The sequence below is a fragment of the Molothrus ater genome, chromosome 29 (genome assembly GCF_012460135.2).
Source record: "Molothrus ater isolate BHLD 08-10-18 breed brown headed cowbird chromosome 29, BPBGC_Mater_1.1, whole genome shotgun sequence".
NCBI lineage: Eukaryota > Metazoa > Chordata > Aves > Passeriformes > Icteridae > Molothrus > Molothrus ater.
Window position 1 is genome coordinate 170,480 of NC_050506.2, and position 21,492 is coordinate 191,971.

The window sequence follows — 21,492 nt, forward strand, 5'->3', positions numbered from 1 at the left end:
TTGGGAGCGGGGAGGGGACACGGGGAGTGGGAAAGGGACATTGGGAGCGGGGAGGGGACACTGGGAGTGCAGAGGGGACATTGGCAGTGGGGAGGGGACACGGGGAGTGGGAAGGGGACATTGGGAGCGGGGAGGGGACACGGCGCAGTGGAAGAGGACAAGGAGGGGACAACCCGCCCCACCCCCCCGGATGGTGACAGCGACATCCGAGGCGATTTCGCCCCGAAATCGCAGATTTTGGTTAACGCGGAACCCGCGGGGCGCCTTGGGCTTGTTCCGTGCGGAGACCACGCCCCCAAACACCATGAAGCCACGCCCCTTTAAGCATATATGTACAGAAACCGCGCTCACTTCCGCACGCGACGTATAGGCCACGCCCACTGTCGCTGTAAGCCACGCCTCTATACCCCGCCCCACTGCCCATATTAGTGTTTAAACCACGCCCACACGCTCATATAATTGCATAACCACGCCCCCGGCGCCATGCCCCGCCCCTTCCCCCGCGCCTCCGGCCCGCCAGGGGGCGCTGTGGCCGCTCAGCCCCGTGAGGCGGCGCCGGGCCGGGCCTGGCGAGGCTGCACCGGCCCCGCTCCGCCGGCCCCGCTTCCCGGCCCCGCTCCGGCCTCTCCACCGGCCCTCCCGGCCCCTCCGCGCCTCTCCGCGCCGCCCCGCTCCTCCCCGCTCCGCCGAGGTGAGCCCGGCCCCGCCGCGCCCCTCCCGCGGCCTCCTCCGCCCCCTCAGCCCGGTCCCCCCGGCGGTTCCGCGGCCGCGTCCGGCCTCGCCTCCTCCTCCTCCTCCTCCTCCTCCTCCTCCTTCTCCTCCTTCTCCTCCTCCTGCTGCTGCTGCTGCTGCTGCTGCTGCTCGGCCGGCTCCGTGGCGCAGGAGCGGGGCAGGATTTGGCCTTTTCCCGGCCGAGGCTCGGTGCTGATCCCGGCTGTTTTTCCGCCTCTCTCTCCCCGCAGCAGCAGCCGCCGGTGCCCGGGATGAGCCGCCCGCGCCGGCCGCAGGGCCGGGCTCGCCGAGCGGAGCCTCGCGGGATGGGATCGCTCCAGGTACCTCTCCCGAAGCCTTTCCCAGCCCCTTTTCCTGGGAATCGCTGCCGGAGCCCCGCTCCCCGCGGGGGAAGTGGCGCAATTCCCCTTCCAGAGCCTTTTCCAGCCGCTTTTCCTCAGGGGGATTTGCCAACCCGGCCCCCCCGCCTCCCTCCCGGGGCCATCTGGTGGCTTTGGAATTGCCCAAAATCCCTTCCAAAATTCCATGGATTGCGTAAAATTTGGATTGGCGGGGGTCACTCGTCCCCTCGGGAATGTTGTCCCTGGAAAACTTCGGCTGGAGTTGGTGGGAAGTTGAATAATGAAAAATAATTACGTTTAATCCCTCCCTTTTTATTCCTTCCGCATCCCTGGAATCCGGCAGGGAATAACTGGGTGGAAAAGGGGATTTTCCAGCTTTTTTTTTTCCCGGTGCTGGAAGAGTTTTTGAGGTTTTGGAGTCGTTCCTGGTGTGGATCCCGTGGATCTGCTGGAAACAGTCCCTGATTTCTCCCTTGGAATTCTGAGTGGGATTTCAGGACTGTGCTCCTGGAATTCCTGCCAGATTTCTGCTCCTGGAATTCCTGGGTGATCCCGGCTCCAGATTTCCTGGTGATTTATGGTCCCGCAGTTCAGGGTCCATGCTGGGATCAGCCCAGGAGGAGCCGCCCTTGGGATCCAGGTGGGGATGTGGATTCCTGCTTTTTTTTTTTTTTTTTTTTTTTTCCCCTGCTTTTTTTCCCCCCTGCCTTTTCCCAGTTTATTTCCCAACCTTAGGGAAAAACAAAAACTTGGAAAACCTCAAAAAGTGGGGATCTCCAGGACGGTGGGATTGCTCCGGGCTTTGGAATCCTGTGGCGTTCCTGGGAAGAGGGAAAAGCTTTGGATGTGGTTTTTCTTGGGATGAGCAGAGCGCTTTGGGAAGGGAGGGGGTCCCTGGAATTTTTGGGTTGGAGCCACGTAAGGATTTGGGAGTGGGATAGAGGAGGAAAATCTGGGATTTGTGGGAAAACAGGGATGGGAATTGTGGGGCAGTGTGGAATCCCAAATTTCCACCCCCATTTTTTTTTTGGGATTCGTTGAGAAATGGGAGCATCAGGGATTTTTTCAGGCTCTGATGGGGTTTTTGGGATCTAAGAGCCACAAAAATGTCAGGAATGTGGGATTTGGAGTGCTGGGCATGGGGGAACAGAGCCAAACTCTCAGACTTTGGTCAGGATTTGGGCATCTGGGATTTCTTGGAGAAGAAGTGGCAAAAAAAGAGGAAAAGAAGAGGAAAAAAAAAAAAGAAGTGGTATCTGGGAGGTGACCTAGGTTTGAATCACTTGGAATATTTAGGGAAAATTCCTGAGGGCATTTTCCCTCCTTTCTTTGGGAGTTGGAAAAATAAAGGGATAAAGAAAATCCTTAAAGTAACGAGGAAAAATCTGAAATTAACAGAGAAAAATCCTCGATTTAACAGGGAAAAAATTAACGTCCATCTTCCCTTCAGGTGCATCCTGGGTTTGTCCCCTTGAATCCCACCCCTAACCCCAGTTTTTTCCTTTTTCCCCATCACTGAGTCCTGCAGCCCCCCCACTGCTCCTGCTCTTGAATCCCACCCCAGATCCCACCCCGGATCCCAATTTCCCCCGGTTTAACCCCATTTTCTCCCCGTTTTTCCCCAGCTCTGAGCCGCGCAGCCCCTGCTCTGTTCCTCCTGTTGAGTCCCACCCCAGGTCCCAATTTCCCCCGGTTTAACCCCATTTTCTCCCTGTTTTTCCCCAGCTCTGTTCCCCCTGTTGAGTCCCACCCCACGTCCCATTTTCCCCCAGTTTAACCCCATTTTCTCCCGGTTTTTCCCCATCCCTGAGTCCTGCAGCCCCTCCACTGCTCCTGCTCTTGAATCCCACCCCAGGTCCCAATTTCCCCCGGTTTAACCCCATTTTCTCCCCGTTTTTCCCCAGCTCTGAGCCGCGCAGCCCCTGCTCCACCATGGGCGACTCGGCGGCCGGGAGGAGCCCCGCGGAGCCGGGCGGTTCCTCCCTGGGCGTCATCACGGAGGGCGTGGGCGAGCTGGCCCTCATCGACGCCGAGGTGGCCCAGCGGGCGTGCGAGGAGGTGCTGCAGAAGGTGCAGCGGCTGCACGGCTCCCAGCCCGTCCCCAACGGGCAGAGCTGCCCCGTGCGCTGCCTGGACGAGGCGCCGCGCATCCAGGAGGAGGAGGAGGAGGGCTCGGCCGCGGCCCGGACGGCGCGGAAGCGCCACCAGCACCAGGCCAAGCAGTCGTGGCTGCTGCGCCTCTTCGAGTCCAAGCTCTTCGACATCTCCATGGCCATCTCCTACCTGTACAACTCCAAGGAGCCCGGCGTGCAGGCCTACATCGGCAACCGCCTCTTCTGCTTCCGCCACGAGGAGGTGGACTTCTACCTGCCCCAGCTGCTCAACATGTACATCCACATGGACGAGGACGTGGGCGACGCCATCAAGCCCTACATCGTGCACCGCTGCCGCCAGAGCATCGACTTCTCGCTGCAGTGCGCGCTGCTGCTGGGCGCCTACTCCTCGGACATGCACATCTCCACGCAGCGCCACTCGCGCGGCACCAAGCTCCGCAGGCTCATCCTCTCCGACGAGCTGAAGCCGGCGGGCAGGAGGAGGGAGCCGGGCGCCGCCCTGCCCGGCGCCGACACCGGGCTCTCCCCCTCCAAACGGACTCACCAGAGGTCCAAGTCGGACGCCACGGTGTCCATCAGCCTCAGCAGCAACCTGAAGCGCACGGCCAGCAACCCCAAGGTGGAGAGCGAGGAGGAGGTGAGGCCTGGGGGGTTCCCGAGGGAGCTCTGAGGGAAAGGCCGGTGTGGGGTTGGGATGGAGCTCCAAGGCGCAGCCAGCAACCCCAAGGTGGAGAGCGAGGAGGAGGAGGAGGTGAGGCCTGGGGGGTTCCCGAGGGAGTTCTGAGGGGTTGGGATGGAGCTCCAAGGCTCAGCCTGCCATCCCAAGGTGGAGAGCGAGGAGGAGGAGGAGGTGAGGCCTGGGGGGTTCCTGAGAGAGCTCTGAGGGGTTGGGATGGAGCTCCAAGGCTCAGCCAGGAACCCCAAGGCGGAGAGCGAGGAGGAGGAGGTGAGGCCTGGGGTGCTCCCGAGGGAGCTCTGAGGGGTTGGGACGGAGCTGCAAGGCTCAGCCTGCCATCCCAAGGTGGAGAGCGAGGAGGAGGTGAGGCCTGGGGTGCTCCTGAGGGAGCTCTGAGGGGTTGGGATGGAGCTCCGAGGCTCAGCCAGCAACCCCAAGGTGGAGAGCGAGGAGGAGGAGGAGGTGAGGCCTGGGGTGCTCCCGAGGGAGCTCTGTGGGACTGAGCCCCAAGGATTGGTGGGTTGGGACAATCCCGTGGCTGTTCCTTGGGATTGATCCCAGAGCTGATCCAGGGATCAGCCTTGGGAAGTGCCTTGGGATTCATCCCAGAGCTCCTTTAGGGTCGTGGTTGTGCTCCAAGGCTCAGCCAGCCATCCCAAGGTGGAGAGCGGGGAGGAGGCACAGTCTGGGCTGTTCCTGAGGGAATTCTGAGGGGCTGAGCTCCAAGGATTGGTGTGCTGGGAAAATCCCGTGGCTGCTCCTTGGGATTCACCCCACGGTTCCTCTGGGACCGGGGTTGAGCTCCAGGGCTGATCCCAGGATGAGCTGGGAATTCCAGGTGGGAAAGGAGCCCCCGAGCCGGTGCTGGACGCAGATTTTGGGAACAGCGCTTCCCAAATCCAGGAAAAACGAATCCCCCAGAGGGTGGAATGCACCCCGGAGGAACTGGGAATGACTGGGAGTGACTGGGAATTCCCAGAAATTCCTGGGAAACGGATCGGAAATCCAAGGTTTGATTCCGCCGGGAATTCCGCTGGGAACCCTTGGAAGCAGCCAAGGATTTTTCCAAGCTCTGGGAATTGGGATGAGGATGGAAGGAAGGATTGGGAGGGAATTTTCCAGGCCGGATTCGGGATCAAAACACCCCGGAAAAATCCGGGGCCGTTCCCGCCGGGATGAATTTTTAATATGGAAAAGGAGGAGGCGGAAACCGGAGCCTTTCCATAAATTATGGATGAGGAAACTCCTGGAAACGACCCTGAAAAAGCTGGGAAAGCACAAACCCAGGGAGGCTCCAGCCCTGGATCCCAACTGTCCCTCAGAAATCCCGGAGTTCTTGGAAGCACTGGGTGCTCTTCCCTCTGGAATCCAGGAATTCCTTGGAAAAAACAGGGAAAATTGATGGGAAATGATCCCAGAATTCATCAGGGAAGGGAAAATTGATGGAAAATCTTCCCAAATTTTCCCTCCCCCGGTGAACTTTGGGGTCATTTCCCATCAGTTTTTCCCTCCAGGTGGGATCCAGACCTGGTTGTCCCCTTTTTTTGGGAATTTTTGGGAATTTTAGCCCCAGAATTCCTGGTTTTTATGGGATGAAGCTCCCTTGGATCCCTTTTAGGAAGAAAATGATGAATTGAGGGACTCCAAGCGCTGGAATTTCAGGATGTTTGGGATGGGAATCGCTTGGGATGGAGCTTGGAGGGAGATCTGGGAATGGCAGGAAAACTTGGGATAAATCAGGAATTTTTCCATGGTAAAAAGGGCCTCAAAAATTGGGATTTTGGGAACTTTCGGGATCGTTTCCATGGGGTTCGTTTGATGTGCTGAAATTTGGGATAAACTGGAATCCAGGGAAGGAAAAAAAATGTGGATTTGGTGGTGGAAAAGGTCAGAAATCCAAGGAATTCGGAGCTGGATCCATCCTGGTCCTTCTGGGCCGGGGTGAGGAATCCCGGAGAGGAGGAAAACCGGGAAAATCCCGGGAATTCAGCGCTCGGATCTGCTCCGCTTGGATCCCCTCCCCCTTGAGATCCGCAGAATTTCCCTTCCCGGAATCTTCCTGGTAATTCCAAGAGGATGGGACCAAACAAACTTGGGAATTGCTGGAAGTGCACCTGGAGCTAAACTTTGCTTTTTCTCCCCCCTTTTCCCTGCTCCTTCCCCTCTTCCCTGTGGAAAACATTCCCCCAAAAAAACTGCCCCGAACCCCCCTTTTCCCGCTTTTCCCAGGAATTCTCCTCGAGTACGGAAAGCCTGGATAAATCCCTGGCTCCCGTAAGTTCCGATCCCGTTTTCCGGAGGCTCCCTCTTCCCACCATGGCATTTCCTCAATTCCACCCCTCTGGAATTTCCCTGCATTCCCCAGATATTCCCAAAAAAAAAAAAACCAAAAAAAAACCCCAAAAAATCCAGGCATCTTTTCCTCGGATTGGGAATTCCGGGAAAATCCCTTCCGGTTGGATAAAATCCAGGAAAATCCCATTTTTCCACCAGAAGTCATCCGGGAATGAGGGAATTCCTGCTTTTCCTGCTTTTCTGTTGCAGGTGGAGGAGGAAATGCTGTTTCTGTTTTCCCTTGGAATTCGGCTCCCAAAATTCTCGGCCGGATGGGATTGATTTGCTTTTTTTCCATGTTTTTTTCCCCACCAATCATTCCTTGATTCCATTCTCTCAATTCCTTCTTTTTTTCCCATGAAAATTCCAATCGAATCCTGGCGTTTTCCCTGATTTTTCTCTCCCGAATGAACCCTTCTCCCGTTTTCTCCCGTGGTTTTTTTTTGGAATCTTTCCCTCTTTTCCCACCAGGATTCCCGGTGGGAATGTGCAGTCCATGATTTCCTCCAGCACTGGGACTTTGGGAAGAATTCCATGATTTTTTGGGGGGGGGGGGGGGGGGGGCTTTTCTGGGAATTCCTGGGTTCCAACCCAGCTCTGATCTTGCTGGGAATTCCCAGGGATCGTTCCCGCGCCTGGATTTGGGAATTCTGTCGGGATTTGATCCCAGATTTTGGGCTCATCCTAAATCCCACTGGTTTTAGGGATAGCGGGATGCTTGGGATGAGCTCCAAGCCCCAAATTCCCGCCCAAAATTCCAGGAAATCCTTTATTTCCACCCATTCCTGCTCCTCCCAGCCCGGCCAGTGGCTCCTCTCCAGGGTTTTCTTGGGAATCCACGGAAAACAGGGATAATTCCTCCTTCCCTATGGAATGTTCTGCCGGAGTGTGGGATCCTGGTGTGGGAAGGATCCTTGGGAATGCTGGGATGAGGAATGGGATGAAGAGGAAAATTCCCTCTGGAATTTCCCTTTGGAATGGGAAGAAGAGGCGAATTCCCCTCTGGAATGGGATGAAGAAGAGGAAGATTCCCTCTGGAACTTCCCTTTGGAATGGGATGGAGGAAAATTCCGCTGGAATGGGATGGGATGAAGAGAAAAATTCCCTTTGGAAAAGAATGGGATGAAGGGGAAAATTCTCCTTTGGAATGGGATGAAGAGGAATTTTCCCTCTGGAATGTGATGGAATTTCCCAGCCCCTGGGGCTGGAAGATCCAGGATCTCCAGAGGCTCCGAACGGATCCCGGCGCCGCTGGAATGCTCCTGAGGCGGGGAGAAGATCCTTGGGAAGCTTTTTGGGATCCCTGGAAAATCCAGGAACTGCCCTGGACCGAGGTGGGGCTGATCCAGAGGGATCCCTGGATGGATCCCGGATTCCCAGGTTCCTCGGGAAATTGCGCTGAGCATTTCCTGGAATTCCGAGGGGACGGCGCCCCTGGGAAAGCGGGATGGGAGGAGCAGGAATATCAGAGCCGCCGGGATTCCGCGGGAACGGCCGGGAAGCAGCCGTGGTTGGGGTATCCCGGGTCTGCAGGGATGGGGTTCAGAGCTGAGGGAATTGTGGGGATCCGGCCGGGATCGGGAGCCTCTGGAATGCTCCTGGAGCCAGCTGGGGGCAGGGAAGCCCGGGAGCGCTGTCCCGGAATTCCCGAGGGAATTTTTGGACGTGGACTCCAAACGCCGCAGGTTCCAGCCGGGAATGCCCCTCCCCATCCTCCAGTCCCCGGTTTTCCCCATCCTCGCCTCTTGCCCTGCGATATTCCCGATTTTTCCGGCGTTTTCCGTTGCTCCCCCCGTTCCCGATCCGTGGCTTTCTGCATGCGCCGTTCCCAGCATGACCAGAGCGCTCGGGGATCCCAAAAATCAGCCCTTGGTTATTCCCGAGGGTGGGAATGCGGAGTGGGAATTTGGGATCAGTGTGGGGAGGGAGGGAGGGAGGGAGGGGGCGGCTGCATCCCGGGGGAAATCCCAAATCCCTGGGGGATTCTTGGATTGGGACAGCAGGGAGGATCCTCCTAATCCCAGGAATCCGGGTGATCCCAAACCCTGGGAATCTGGATGATCCCGAATCCCTTGAATCCGGATCCTTCCAAATCCCGGGAATCCGGATGATCCCAAACCCTGGGAATCCGGGTGATCCCAAACCCTGGGAATCCGGATGATCCCGAATCCCTTTAATCCGGATTCTTCCAAATCCCGGGAATCCGGATGATCCCGAATCCCGTGAATCTGGATCCTCCCAAATCCCGGGAATCCGGGTGATCCCAAATCCCGTGAATCCAATGGGACTGGGAGATCCCGCTGGGAATGTTGGCTCTGGAATTCCGGGTGGAAGGAAAAGGCCCCGGGATCCTGCTCTGCCGGGGGACGGATGGGACTCCCAGATTTCCAGGATCGGGGAAGAGGGAAGAGAAGGGAAAAGGGAAGAGCAGGAATTTGGTCCCAGTGAAACATCACCTCCATTTTCCTCCTTTTTTTCCCAGAGTTTTTATTTTTATCCAGATCCTTTTCCAGGCAGCCTTGCTGGCTCCGGAGTGGGAAAAGGGAAGGGCAGGGAAGACGGAAAAGCAGGGAAAGGGAAGGGTGGGGAAGAGCAGGAAAAGGATCCCACTGGAAAACCACCACCGGCCATCACCTCCATTTCCCTCTCGTTTTCCCAACTTTTTAGTTTTCATCCCAATCCTTCCCAAGCCTTTCCCAGCCAATCTGGGATGGGAAGAACAGGGAGAAGCAGGGAAAATCAGGGGGTGGGAGGATCCCGTAGGAGGGGACGGGATGGGATGGGACGGGATGGGATGGGATGGGATGGGATGGGATGGGATGAAGGCGTTTCCCTGTGGAGAAGGTGACGCTGCCTCCGTTTCTCCCTGTTTTCCCCCCATTTTTGCCCCCCTTTTTCCCCCCTTTCCCCCCGTTTTCCCCCCTGTTTTTCCCCCGTTTTCCCCCCCGTTTTTCCCCGTTTTTCCCCCGTTTTCCCCCCCTTTCCCCCCCGTTTTCCCCCATTTTTCCCCGTTTTCCCCCCATTTTCCCCCCATTTTTCCCCCATTTTTCCCCCCTTCCCCCCCGTTTTCCCCCCCTTTCCCCCCCATTTTCCCCCCGTTTTCCCCCCCATTTCCCCCCCATTTTTCCCCCATTTTCCCCCCGTTTTTCCCCGTTTTCCCGGCTGCCGCAGCCGGCCCGGCTGGCTCCGGAGCGGGAGTTCATCAAGTCGCTGATGGCCATCGGGAAGCGCCTGGCCACGCTGCCCACCAAGGAGCAGAAGACGCAGCGCCTGATCTCGGAGCTGTCCCTGCTCAACCACAAACTGCCCGCGCGCGCCTGGCTGCCCACGGCCGCCTTCGAGCACCACGTGGTGCGCGTGCCCCACTCGCAGGCCGTGGTGCTCAACTCCAAGGACAAGGTCTGGGAAACCTGGGGATGGGAAAACCTGGGATTGGGGATGGGATTGGGGATGGGACTGGGAATTGGGATTGGGAATGGGATTGGGAATGGTGGGAGCCGCCTTCGAGCACCACGTGGTGCGCGTGCCCCACTCGCAGGCCGTGGTGCTCAACACCAAGGACAAGGTCTGGGAAACCTGGGGATGGGAAAACGGGGGATTGGGGATGGGAAAACCGGGGATTGGGGATGGGATTGGGGATGGGATTGGGGATGGGATTGGGAATTGGGATTGGGAATGGTGGGAGCCGCCTTCGAGCACCGCGTGCCCCACTCGCAGGCCGTGGTGCTCAACTCCAGGGACACAAGGTCTGGGACATGGGGGTTTGGGGTGGGAAAACCTGGGATTGGGGATGGGAGGTGGGATTTGGGATAGGAGATGGGATTTGGGATGGGAAAATTCAGGATTTGGGATGAGAGATGGGATTTGGGATGGGAGATGGGATTCGGGATGAGAGATGGGATTTGGGATGGGAAAATTTGGGACTGGGGATGCAAAGTGGGACTGGGGATGCAAAGTGGGATTTGGGATGGGAAAATTCGGGATTTGGGATGGGAAAATTCAGGATTTGGGATGGGAAGATTTGGGATTTGGGATAGGAAATGGGATTTGGGATGGGACTGAGCATTTGGGATGGGAGATGGGATTTGGGATGCAGAGCGGGATTTGGGATGGGAAAATTCGGGATTTGGGATGCAGAGCGGGATTTGGGACGCCATGGCAGTGCTGGGGAGGGTGGGGGCGCTGGAGGTGTCACTTCCAGGCTCGGGGGTGCTGGGACAGGAGGTGGAGCCGGGCCCAGACCCCGAGGAGCTGCGGGTTCCCTCTGTGGGATCCGCGCCCTCGGCAGCCCCGGGGTGCCCCTGACGGCCCCGCTGCCCCCCAGGCTCCCTACCTGATCTACGTGGAGGTCCTGGAGTGCGACAACTTCGACACGGCCAGCGTCCCCGCGCGCATCCCCGAGAACCGGATCCGCAGCACGCGCTCGGCCGAGAACCTCCCCGAGTGCGGCATGGGCCCCGAGCACCGCGCCGGCAGCTTCAGCACCGTCCCCAACTACGACAACGACGACGAGGCCTGGTCCGTGGACGACATCGGCGAGCTCCAGGTGGAGGTGGGAGCGCCGGGAGCGCGGCCTTCCCGAAGGTTCCGGGCGCCGGGGACGTGGGAATGCTGGCAATGGGGGTTTCCAGAAGGTTCCGGGCGCCGGGGCCGTGGGAATGCTGGCAATGGGGGTTTCCGGAAGGTTCCAGGCGCCGGGGCCGTGGGAATGCTGGGAATGGGGTTTTCTGGAAGGTTCCGGGCGCCAGGGGCGTGGGAATGCTGGCAATGGGGTTTTCCGGAAGGTTCCAGGCACCAGGGCCGTGGGAATGCTGGCAATGGGGTTTTCCGGAAGGTTCCGGGTGTCCCCAAGGGGTCCCTGGGGGTTCCATGTCTGGGGATTGTCATTCTGGGCCCCCCCCCCCTAAAAAAAAAGGGGTTTCGTGGGTTTTTATGGGGTTTTGTGGGGTTTTATGGGATACTGTGGGATTTCATGGGATTTTAGTTGGATTCGATAAGATTTTAATGGTGTTTCGTGGCGTTTTATGGGGTTTTGTGGGACTTTATGGCATTTTGTGGGATTCTTTGGGTTTTTATTTATTTATTTATTTTATTTATGGGATTCAATGGGATTTTAAGGCATTTCATGGGGTTTCAGTGGGATTTGATGGGGTCTCAGTGAGATTTGCTGGGGTTTCATGGAATTCTGTGGGGTTTTCCCGGGATTCCCGCAGCTCCCGGAGATGCACACCAACAGCTGTGACAACATCTCCCAGTTTTCCGTGGATTCCATCACCAGCCAGGAGAGCCGGGAGCCCGTGTTCATCGCCGCCGGGGACATCCGGTGAGCTCCCGGAAAACCGGGAATTCTCCCGCAAAAAATCCCGGAATTCCGACAGGGCCCAGAATTGCAGAAATCCGGGAATTTTCCCTCATAAAAACCCCGGACTTCAGGCATTCCCCAGAGCAAACATCCAGGAGATTTCCCTCATAAAAATCCTGGAATTCTAACATCCCCAAAGCAAAAATGCAGGAGTTTTCCCTCATAAAAAACCCCCGGAATTCTGACAATGCCCAGAGCAGAAATCCAGGAATTTTTCCTCATAATAATCCCTGAATTCTGACATTCCCTAGAGCAAAAATCGAGGCTTTTTCCCTCATAAAATTCCTGGAGTTCTGATACTCCCCAAAGCAAAAATGCAGGAGTTTTCTCTCATGAAATCTTGGAATTCCAACACTCCCTGGAGCCAAGCTCTGGGCGTTTTCCCTGATAAAACCCTGGAATTCTGGCATTGCCCAGAGCCTGGCTCCAGGAATTTTCCCTGATAAAACCCCGGAGTTCCGGCCTTGCCCGGAGCTGGGGCCTTTTCCCTGACGGATCCCCAGAGCTGGGGCCTTTTCCCTGAGGGATCCCCAGAGCTGGGGCCTTTTCCCTGAGGGATCCCCGGAGCTGGGGCCTTTTCCCTGAGGGATCCCCGGAGCTGGGGCCTTTTCCCTGACGGATCCCCAGAGCTGGGGCCTTTTCCCCGATGGATCCCCAGAGCTGGGGCCTTTTCCCTGACGGATCCCCGGAGCTGGGGCCTTTTCCCTGAGGGATCCCCGGAGCTGGGGCCTTTTCCCTGACGGATCCCCGGAGCTGGGGCCTTTTCCCCGATGGATCCCCGGAGCTGGGGCCTTTTCCCTGAGGGATCCCCGGAGCTGGGGCCTTTTCCCTGACGGATCCCCGGAGCTGGGGCCTTTTCGCTGACGGATCCCTGGAGCTGGGGCCTTTTCCCTGAGGGATCCCCGGAGCTGGGGCCTTTTCGCTGACGGATCCCTGGAGCTGGGGCCTTTTCCCTGAGGGATCCCCGGAGCTGGGGCCTTTTCCCTGACCGAACCCTGGAGCTGGGGCCTTTTCCCCGATGGATCCCCGGAGCTGGGGCCTTTTCCCTGACCGAACCCTGGAGCTGGGGCCTTTTCCCCGATGGATCCCCGGAGCTGGGGCCTTTTCGCTGACGGATCCCTGGAGCTGGGGCCTTTTCCCTGAGGGATCCCCGGAGCTGGGGCCTTTTCCCTGACGGATCCCCGGAGCTGGGGCCTTTTCCCTGAGGGATCCCCGGAGCTGGGGCCTTTTCCCCGATGGATCCCCGGAGCTGGGGCCTTTTCCCCGATGGATCCCCGGAGCTGGGGCCTTTTCCCCGATGGATCCCCGGAGCTGGGGCCTTTTCCCTGAGGGATCCCCAGAGCTGGGGCCTTTTCCCTGAGGGATCCCCAGAGCTGGGGCCTTTTCCCTGAGGGATCCCCGGAGCTGGGGCCTTTTCCCCGAGGGATCCCCGGAGCTGGGGCCTTTTCCCCGATGGATCCCCGGAGCTGGGGCCTTTTCCCCGATGGATCCCCGGAGCTGGGGCCTTTTCCCCGATGGATCCCCGGAGCTGGGGCCTTTTCCCCGATGGATCCCCGGAGCTGGGGCCTTTTCGCTGACCCGGTGTCCGCGGTCCCGCAGGCGCCGTCTGTCGGAGCAGCTCGCCCACACGCCCACCGCCTTCCGCAGGGACCCCGAGGACCCCTCGGCCGTGGCCCTCAAGGAGCCCTGGCAGGAGAAAGTCAGGTGGGCAATTCCGGGAGTTCCGGGAATTCCGCTCCAGAGGGGTTTGGCTTCTTCCAGGGTGAACCCCTTGGAATTCCAGGCCTGGAATTCCTCCCGGGAAAAGCCCCCGGGGTTGAGGGCGTGTCGTCCGTGTCCTGAGGGGATGGTGATGGGGTTTTATGGGATTTTAATGGGATTTGGTATTTTTTAACGGGATTTTAAGAGAATTTAATCGACTCTTATGAGATTTTGATGGCATTTTATGGGATTTTAATGGGATTTGGTAGTTTTAATGGTATTTTGATGGGATTTTAGTGGAGTTTTGTGGAGTTTTATGATATTTTAATGGCATTTTATGTGATTTTAACGGGATTTGATAGTTTTGATGGGACTTTGGTGGGATTTCATGGAATTTTATTATTTTAATGGGATATGATAGTTTTAATGTGACTTTGGTGGCATTTTAATGGAATTTCGTGGCATTTTATGATTTTAATGGCGTTTCATGGGATTTTGATGGGATTTTAATGGAATTTCATAGACTTTAATGGGATTTTAATGGGATGTGATAGTTCTAATGTGACTTTGATAGGATTTTGATGGAATTTCATCGACTTTTGTGGGATTTTAACGGGATTTGGTACTTTCTATGTCATTTTGATGGGATTTTGATGGAATTCCATGGACTTTTATGGGATGTTACTGGGATTGGATGGCATGAGGACAATTCCTGGGAATTCCTGGAGCTCCTCCCGGCCGGGGGCTGCCGGGCTGATCCCATCGTTTTTCCCATCGTTTTTTCCCATCGTTTTTTCCCGTCGTTTTTCCCGTCGTTTTTCCCGTCGTTTTTCCCGTTGTTTTTCCCATTGTTTTTCCCATCGTTTTTCCCCCAGGAGGATCCGGGAGGCCTCTCCCTACGGCCACCTCCCCTCCTGGCGCCTCCTCTCCGTCATCGTCAAGTGCGGCGACGACCTCCGGCAGGAGCTGCTGGCGTTCCAGGTGCTCAAACAGCTCCAGGTGAGGCAATCCCGGGAATCCCAACAATTCCCGACCCGTGAGGGATTCCCAAAAAAAAAACCCTGGAGTTTTGGGGGGTTTTTGTGGAGTTCTCACAGCGTTCCAGGTGCTCAAACAGCTCCAGGTGAGGCAGATCCCAGGGAATTCCCAAAAAACCGTGCGTGAGGGATTCCTGGTTTTCACGGGGTTTTAATGGCATTTTATGGAATTTTAATGGGGTTTAATGGCATTTCCTGGGATTTTAGTGGGATGGTTTTTTTATATTTTGGGATTTCAATGGGAATTTTTTTGGTTTTATGGATTTTGTGGGATTTTAATGAGATTTAAAAAAAACATTGATGGCATTTTAATAGCATTTCAATCAGTCTTGATGGGATTTTAACAGGATTTCTTTAGCTTCACATCATTTAACCCCATTCCAGTCAGATTTGATGGGATTTTAATGGGATCTTTTGAAATTTCACATAATTTTAACCCTGTTCCAGTCAGATTTTGTGAAATGTCCATGGGATTTATGCCATTTCCCATTCCAGTCAGATTTGCTGGGATTTTATCAGGATTTATCCCACTTCCCCCCGCCTGGCCCCTTTCCAGTCAGGTTTTGTGGGATTTTATGGGAATTTTCACGGGATCTGTCCCCGTTCCCTCCCCGCAGTGGATCTGGGAGCAGGAGCGGGTCCAGTCAGATTTTATTTGGATTTTATTTGGATTTTATTGGGATTTTATTTGGATTTTATTTGGATTTTTTGGGATTTTGTGGGATTTTGGCTGTGTTTCCCTCCCCGCAGTGGATCTGGGAGCAGGAGCGGGTGTTGGCCCCATTTCTCTCAGATTTTATTGGGATTTTATTGGGATTTTATTTGGATTTTTTGGGATTTTGTGGGATTTTGGCTGTGTTTCCCTCCCCGCAGTGGATCTGGGAGCAGGAGCGGGTCCAGTCAGATTTTATTTGGATTTTATTTGGATTTTATTGGGATTTTATTGTGATTTTATTGTGATTTTATTGGGATTTTTTGGGATTTTGTGGGATTTTGGCTGTGTTTCCCTCCCTGCAGTGGATCTGGGAGCAGGAGTGGGAGTTGCCCCCATTTCTCTCAGATTTTATTTGGATTTTATTTGGATTTTATTGGGATTTTTTGGGATTTTGGCTGTGTTTCCCTCCCCGCAGTGGATCTGGGAGCAGGAGCGGGTCCCGCTCTGGATCCGGCCCTACAAGATCCTGGTGATCTCGGCCGACAGCGGGATGATCGAGCCCGTGCTCAGCGCCGTGTCCCTGCACCAGATCAAGAAGCAGTCGCAGCTGTCGCTGCTGCAGTACCTGCGGCAGGAGCACGGCCCCAGCAACAGCGAGAGCTTCCTGACGGCCCAGAGGAACTTCGTGAGGAGCTGCGCGGGGTACAGCCTGGTCTGCTACCTGCTGCAGGTCAAGGACAGGTAATTAATGAATTAATAATGGGTAATTAATGAATTAATATGGGCACAGCCCGGCCTGCACGGCCCCAGCAACAGCGAGAGCTTCCTGACGGCCCAGAGGAACTTCGTGAGGAGCTGCGCGGGGTACAGCCTGGTCTGCTACCTGCTGCAGGTCAAGGACAGGTAATTAATGAATTAATAAATGGGTAATTAATGGGTACAGCCTGGTCTGCTACCTGCTGCAGGTCAAGGACAGGTAATTAATGAATTAATGAATGAATTAATGGGTACAGCCTGGTGTGCTACCTGCTGCAGGTCAAAGATAGGTAATTAATGAATTAATTAATGGGTAATGAACGGGTACAGCCTGGTCTGCTACCTGCTGCAGGTCAAGGACAGGTAATTAATGAATTAATGAATTAATTAATGGGTAATGAACGGGTACAGCCTGGTCTGCTACCTGCTGCAGGTCAAGGACAGGTAATTAATGAATTAATTAATGAATTAATAAATGAATTAATGGGTACAGCCTGGTGTGCTACCTGCTGCAGGTCAAGGACAGGTAATTAATGAATTAATGAATTAATTAATGGGTAATGAACGGGTACAGCCTGGTCTGCTACCTGCTGCAGGTCAAGGACAGGTAATTAATGAATTAATTAATGAATTAATAAATGAATTAATGGGTACAGCCTGGTGTGCTACCTGCTGCAGGTCAAGGACAGGTAATTAATGAATTAATTAATGAATTAATAAATGAATTAATGGGTACAGCCTGGTCTGCTACCTGCTGCAGGTCAAAGACAGGTAATGAACTCATTAATTAATGGGTAATTAATGGGTAATGCATGGGCACAGCCTGGTGTGCTACCTGCTGCAGGTCAAAGATAGGTAATGAACTCATTAATTAATGGGTAATTAATGGGTAATGAACGGGCACAGCCCGGCCTGCACGGCCCCAGCAACAGCGAGAGCTTCCTGACGGCCCAGAGGAACTTCGTGAGGAGCTGCGCGGGGTACAGCCTGGTCTGCTACCTGCTGCAGGTCAAAGATAGGTAATGAACTCATTAATTAATGGGTAATTAATGAATTAATATGGGTACAGCCCGGCCTGCACGGCCCCAGCAACAGCGAGAGCTTCCTGACGGCCCAGAGGAACTTCGTGAGGAGCTGTGCCGGGTACAGCCTGGTCTGCTACCTGCTGCAGGTCAAAGATAGGTAATTAATGAATTAATTAATGGGTAATGAACGGGTACAGCCTGGTGTGTTACCTGCTGCAGGTCAAGGACAGGTAATTAATGAATTAATTAATGAATTCATAAATGAATTAATGGGTACAGCCTGGTCTGCTCCCTGCTGCAGGTCAAAGGTAGGTAATTAACTCATTAATTAATTGATTTCCTCATTAATGATCGGGTACAGCCTGGTGTGCTACCTGCTGCAGGTCAAGGACAGGTAATTAATGAATTAATTAATGAATTAGCTCATTAATGATCGGGTCCAGCCTGGTCAAGGCCGGTCATTCATGGATTGATTAACTCATTAATTAATGAATTAGCTCATTAATGATCGGGCACAGCCTGGTCAAGGCCGGTCATTAACTCATTAATTAATGAATTAGCTCATTAATGATCGGGCACAGCCCGGTCAAGGCCGGTCATTCCTGGGTTGATTAACTCATTAATTAATGAATTAGCTCATTAATGGTCGGGCACAGCCCGGTCAAGGCCGGTCATTAACTCATTAATTAATGAATTAGCTCATTAATGGTCGGGCACAGCCCGGTCAAGGCCGGTCATTCATGGATTGATTAACTCATTAATTAATGAATTAGCTCATTAATGGTCGGGCACAGCCCGGTCAAGGCTGGTCATTAACTCATTAATTAATGAATTAGCTCATTAATGGTCGGGCACAGCCCGGTCAAGGCCGGTCATTAACTCATTAATTAATGAATTAGCTCATTAATGGTCGGGCACAAGGGGAGCCTCCTGCTGGCCCCGAGGGCCTTTATGGCGTTTTAGGGATTTTACCGGGTTTGCTGTGACCTTTATTGGATTTTTTCCTTAAATCTCGATGGGATCTCCCGGAATGCCCCGGAGTCCCGCGGGAGCTGACGGAATTCCCGGGAATGCCCGCAGGCACAACGGGAACATCCTGCTGGACGCCGAGGGCCACATCATCCACATCGACTTCGGGTTCATCCTGAGCAGCTCCCCCCGGAACCTCGGCTTCGAGACCTCGGCCTTCAAACTGACCACGGAGTTCGTGGACGTGAGTGGGATCCGGGGGATCCGGGGGATCTGGGGGATCCAGGGGGATCCGGGGGATCCAGGGAATCCAGGGGGGTGCCAGGAATTCCCAGGGAACCCCCTGTCCCTTCAAACTGACCACGGAGTTCGTGGACGTGAGTGGGATCCAGGGGGATCCGGGGGGATCTGGGGGATGCCAGGGGGATCCAGGGGGATCCAGGGGATCCAGGGAATTCAGGGGCGTTCCAGGGCGCTCCCGTGGAATTCCCGGGCCGTTCCCGAGCCCCGTGTCCCGCAGGTGATGGGCGGCCTGGACGGGGACATGTTCAACTACTACAAGATGCTGATGCTGCAGGGGCTGATCGCCGCCCGCAAGCACATGGACAAGGTGGTGCAGATCGTGGAGATCATGCAGCAAGGTGGGGATCCGGGATTCCCGTCCAAACCGGCTTCTCCCGGAGCATTCCCTGTTCCAGCCCCTCTCACCCCATCCCGGATTTCCATTGTCCAGGATCCCGAATCCCTTCTCCCCTCACCCCATCCCGGATTTCCATTGTCCAGGATCCCAAATCCCTTCTCCCCTCATCCCATCCCGGATTTACCCTTTCCTGATCCCATTGCCCCCATTCCAAACCCAGACTCCCAACATACCCATCCCAATTTTCCCCATTTTTCCAGTCTCTCAGCTCCCAGATTCCCAGTTTTTCCTGTTTTTCCTGGCTCCCAGCTGCCCTGTTTCCCATTTGTCCTGATTTTCCATTCTCCCAGCTGCCATTTTTCCCCATTTCCCCATTTTTCCCATTTCTCCAGGCTCCCAGCTGCTGTTTTTTCCCATTTTCCCCCGTTTTCCCCGTTTCCCAGGCTCGCAGCTGCCATTTTTCTCATTTTCCCCCGTTTTTCCCCGTTTTCCAGGCTCGCAGCTGCCATTTTCCCCGTTTTTTCCCTGTTTTTTCCCGTTTTCCAGGCTCGCAGCTGCCATTTTTCCCGTTTTTTCCCCGTTTTTCCCGTTTTCCAGGCTCGCAGCTGCCATTTTTCCCATTTTTCCCGTTTTTCCCTGTTTTTTCCCGTTTTCCAGGCTCGCAGCTGCCATTTTTCCCGTTTTTCCCGTGTTTTTCCCGTTTTCCAGGCTCGCAGCTGCCATTTTTCCCGTTTTTTCCCGTTTTTTCCCGTTTTTCCCCGTTTTTCCCCGTTTTCCAGGCTCGCAGCTGCCATTTTTCCCGTTTTTTCCCTGTTTTTCCCGTTTTCCAGGCTCGCAGCTGCCATTTTTCCCTGTTTTTCCCCGTTTTTTCCCGTTTTCCAGGCTCGCAGCTGCCATTTTTCCCGTTTTTTCCCCGTTTTTCCCGTTTTCCAGGCTCGCAGCTGCCATTTTTCCTGTTTTTTCCCGTTTTTTTCCCGTTTTCCAGGCTCGCAGCTGCCATTTTTCCCGTTTTTTCCCGTTTTCCAGGCTCGCAGCTGCCATTTTTCCCCGTTTTTCCCGTTTTCCAGGCTCGCAGCTGCCATTTTTCCCGTTTTTTTCCCCGTTTTTCCCGTTTCCCAGGCTCGCAGCTGCCATTTTTCCCTGTTTTTCCCATTTTCCAGGCTCGCAGCTGCCATTTTTCCCGTTTTTTTCCCTGTTTTTCCCGTTTTCCAGGCTCGCAGCTGCCATTTTTCCCGTTTTTCCCGTTTTTTCCCGTTTTCCAGGCTCGCAGCTGCCATTTTTCCCGTTTTTTCCCGTTTTTTCCCGTTTTCCAGGCTCGCAGCTGCCATTTTTCCTGTTTTTTCCCATTTTCCAGGCTCGCAGCTGCCATTTTTCCCGTTTTTTTCCCGTTTTTTCCCGTTTTCCAGGCTCGCAGCTGCCATTTTTCCTGTTTTTTCCCATTTTCCAGGCTCGCAGCTGCCATTTTTCCCCATTTTTCCCCGTTTTCCCCATTTTCCAGGCTCGCAGCTGCCATTTTTCCCGTTTTTTTCCCTGTTTTTCCCCGTTTTCCAGGCTCGCAGCTGCCATTTTTCCCGTTTTTTCCCGTTTTTTTCCCGTTTTCCAGGCTCGCAGCTGCCATTTTTCCCGTTTTTCCCCGTTTTTTCCCGTTTTCCAGGCTCGCAGCTGCCCTGCTTCCACGGCTCCTCCACCATCCGGCACCTCAAGGAGCGTTTCCACATGAACCTGACGGAGGAGCAGCTGCAGCTGCTGGTGGAGCAGATGGTGGACGGCTCCATGCGGTCGATCACCACCAAGCTCTACGACGGCTTCCAGTACCTCACCAACGGCATCATGTGAAACCCGCACGCCCCAGACCGGGGGGAAGAGAAACGGCAACGGAAAAAATTCCCCGGAAAAAAAAAAAAAAAAAAAAGAAAAAAAAAAAATCATTTTGCTCCCCCCCAGGAAGGAACGGGAGAATTCCAAACTTCCCGGTTCTGTTCCCGCGGGAAAAGCGGCCTCAGAGCTTTGGCTGCTCCCCTGGCCCGGACTCTGCTGAGAGATGGGACAGAATTCCATGGAAAAGCCGGGAAAAACGGCAGGAAAGGCGGGAACGGAGCGTGGGGGGGGATCCCGATGGAAGGGGGTGGGAATGGGGGCAGCTCCCCCTTTTCTCTGCTTGGGATTCCCTGGAATTTGCCCCCAATCCCATGGAATGTGCGGGGTGGGAACGGGGAGGGGTCTCCGGAAGGTTGGGAATCCCAAAATCCCGAAATTCCCGGAATTCCCGGCCCTGTGGGGTCCTTCCCTCCTCTGGGACTCCCGGGGGGGGTTCCAGATGAGATTCCCAGGTGGAATTCCCAGGTGGGATTCCAGGTGAAATTCCAAGTGGGGAATTCCCGGTGGGATTCCGGCTCTTCCAGGAATTCGGGGCTGGGACTCCCCTCCCCCTTTCCCGGGTAATTCCAGCCGGGAATTCGGGGCTGGAATGTCGGACACGAGGGTGGGGGGGGTTGGGGCCTGGTCCCGATCCCAAATCCCAAATCCCAAATCCGGGAGGATCCGGAGCTTCCCAGGGAAGGAAAATTCCCTGGAATTTCCCCCCCCGTTGGCCCAGGCCTGGCCCCGGCTGGGGTCACTTGGAGTGTCCCCAACGTCCCCCCCGTCCCTGTGTCCCCTCAGGTCCCTCTCCCCCAGTGTCCCCCCCAATGTCCCCCCTGTGTCCCCTCGGTGTCCCCAATGTCCCCCCCCCCCTTTGTGTCCCCTCAATGTCCCCTTTTTTTTTTTTTTTTTTTTTTTTTTAATTTTTAGCGTTAAAAACCCCAAAATTTGGTTTTTCAACCCCAGGGGAGGGGACAGGGGGACACAGGGAGGGGCCCAGGGGACCCCAACCCTTCCCAAGCCCCTTTTTTGGGGGGCAGGACCAAAATTCGGGGATGCAGCCGGAGCCCTCAGCCCCTCCCCCCCTCCCCATTCCCATTCCCGGGAGTTTTCCCGGGAATTCCTGGGAGGAGCCGAGGCCGGGCACAGAGGGTGAAACCACTGGAGTTTAATGGAATCGATTCCTACAGAATAAAGAATTCCTGAGAGCCTCCCGAGCCCGCGGCTTTCCGTCAGCACATTCCCAAAATCCCCGAAAGCCCCGGGGAACAGCCCCGGAATTCCAGGGGG

At 55.1% G+C, this 21,492-nt stretch overlaps 1 protein-coding gene across 2 annotated transcripts; it reads left to right on the plus strand.

Moving 5' to 3' along the window:
• Positions 1 to 554: 554 nt before the first annotated feature.
• PI4KB (phosphatidylinositol 4-kinase beta) lies at positions 555 to 21,419 on the plus strand. Of its 2 annotated transcripts, XM_036398058.2 has the most exons (13): positions 555 to 691; positions 963 to 1,052; positions 2,978 to 3,824; positions 6,093 to 6,137; positions 9,369 to 9,596; positions 10,522 to 10,749; positions 11,411 to 11,520; positions 13,159 to 13,263; positions 14,136 to 14,259; positions 15,428 to 15,693; positions 17,814 to 17,946; positions 18,223 to 18,343; positions 19,997 to 21,419. In XM_036398058.2, the coding sequence occupies exons 3-13, from the start codon at positions 3,006 to 3,008 to the stop codon at positions 20,176 to 20,178; spliced, it is 2,361 nt and encodes a 786-aa protein (XP_036253951.1). In that variant the 5' UTR covers positions 555 to 691; positions 963 to 1,052; positions 2,978 to 3,005; the 3' UTR covers positions 20,179 to 21,419. The 2 variants fall into 2 exon arrangements, 1 of the variants encoding a protein (XP_036253951.1); XR_008508896.1 differs by lacking the exons at positions 18,223 to 18,343; positions 19,997 to 21,419 and having other exon boundaries at positions 15,428 to 15,855; positions 17,814 to 17,874.
• Positions 21,420 to 21,492: the final 73 nt, after the last annotated feature.

Excerpts from the sequence above, each read along its gene's own strand:
- PI4KB (XM_036398058.2), top strand. The coding sequence starts at position 3,006 with ATGGGCGACTCGGCGGCCGGGAGGAGCCCCGCGGAGCCGGGCGGTTCC. Across the intron at positions 14,260-15,427 it reads AGGTGCTCAAACAGCTCCAG|TGGATCTGGGAGCAGGAGCG; the intron begins GTGAGGCAATCC and ends CCCTCCCCGCAG. Across the intron at positions 17,947-18,222 it reads TGACCACGGAGTTCGTGGAC|GTGATGGGCGGCCTGGACGG; the intron begins GTGAGTGGGATC and ends CGTGTCCCGCAG.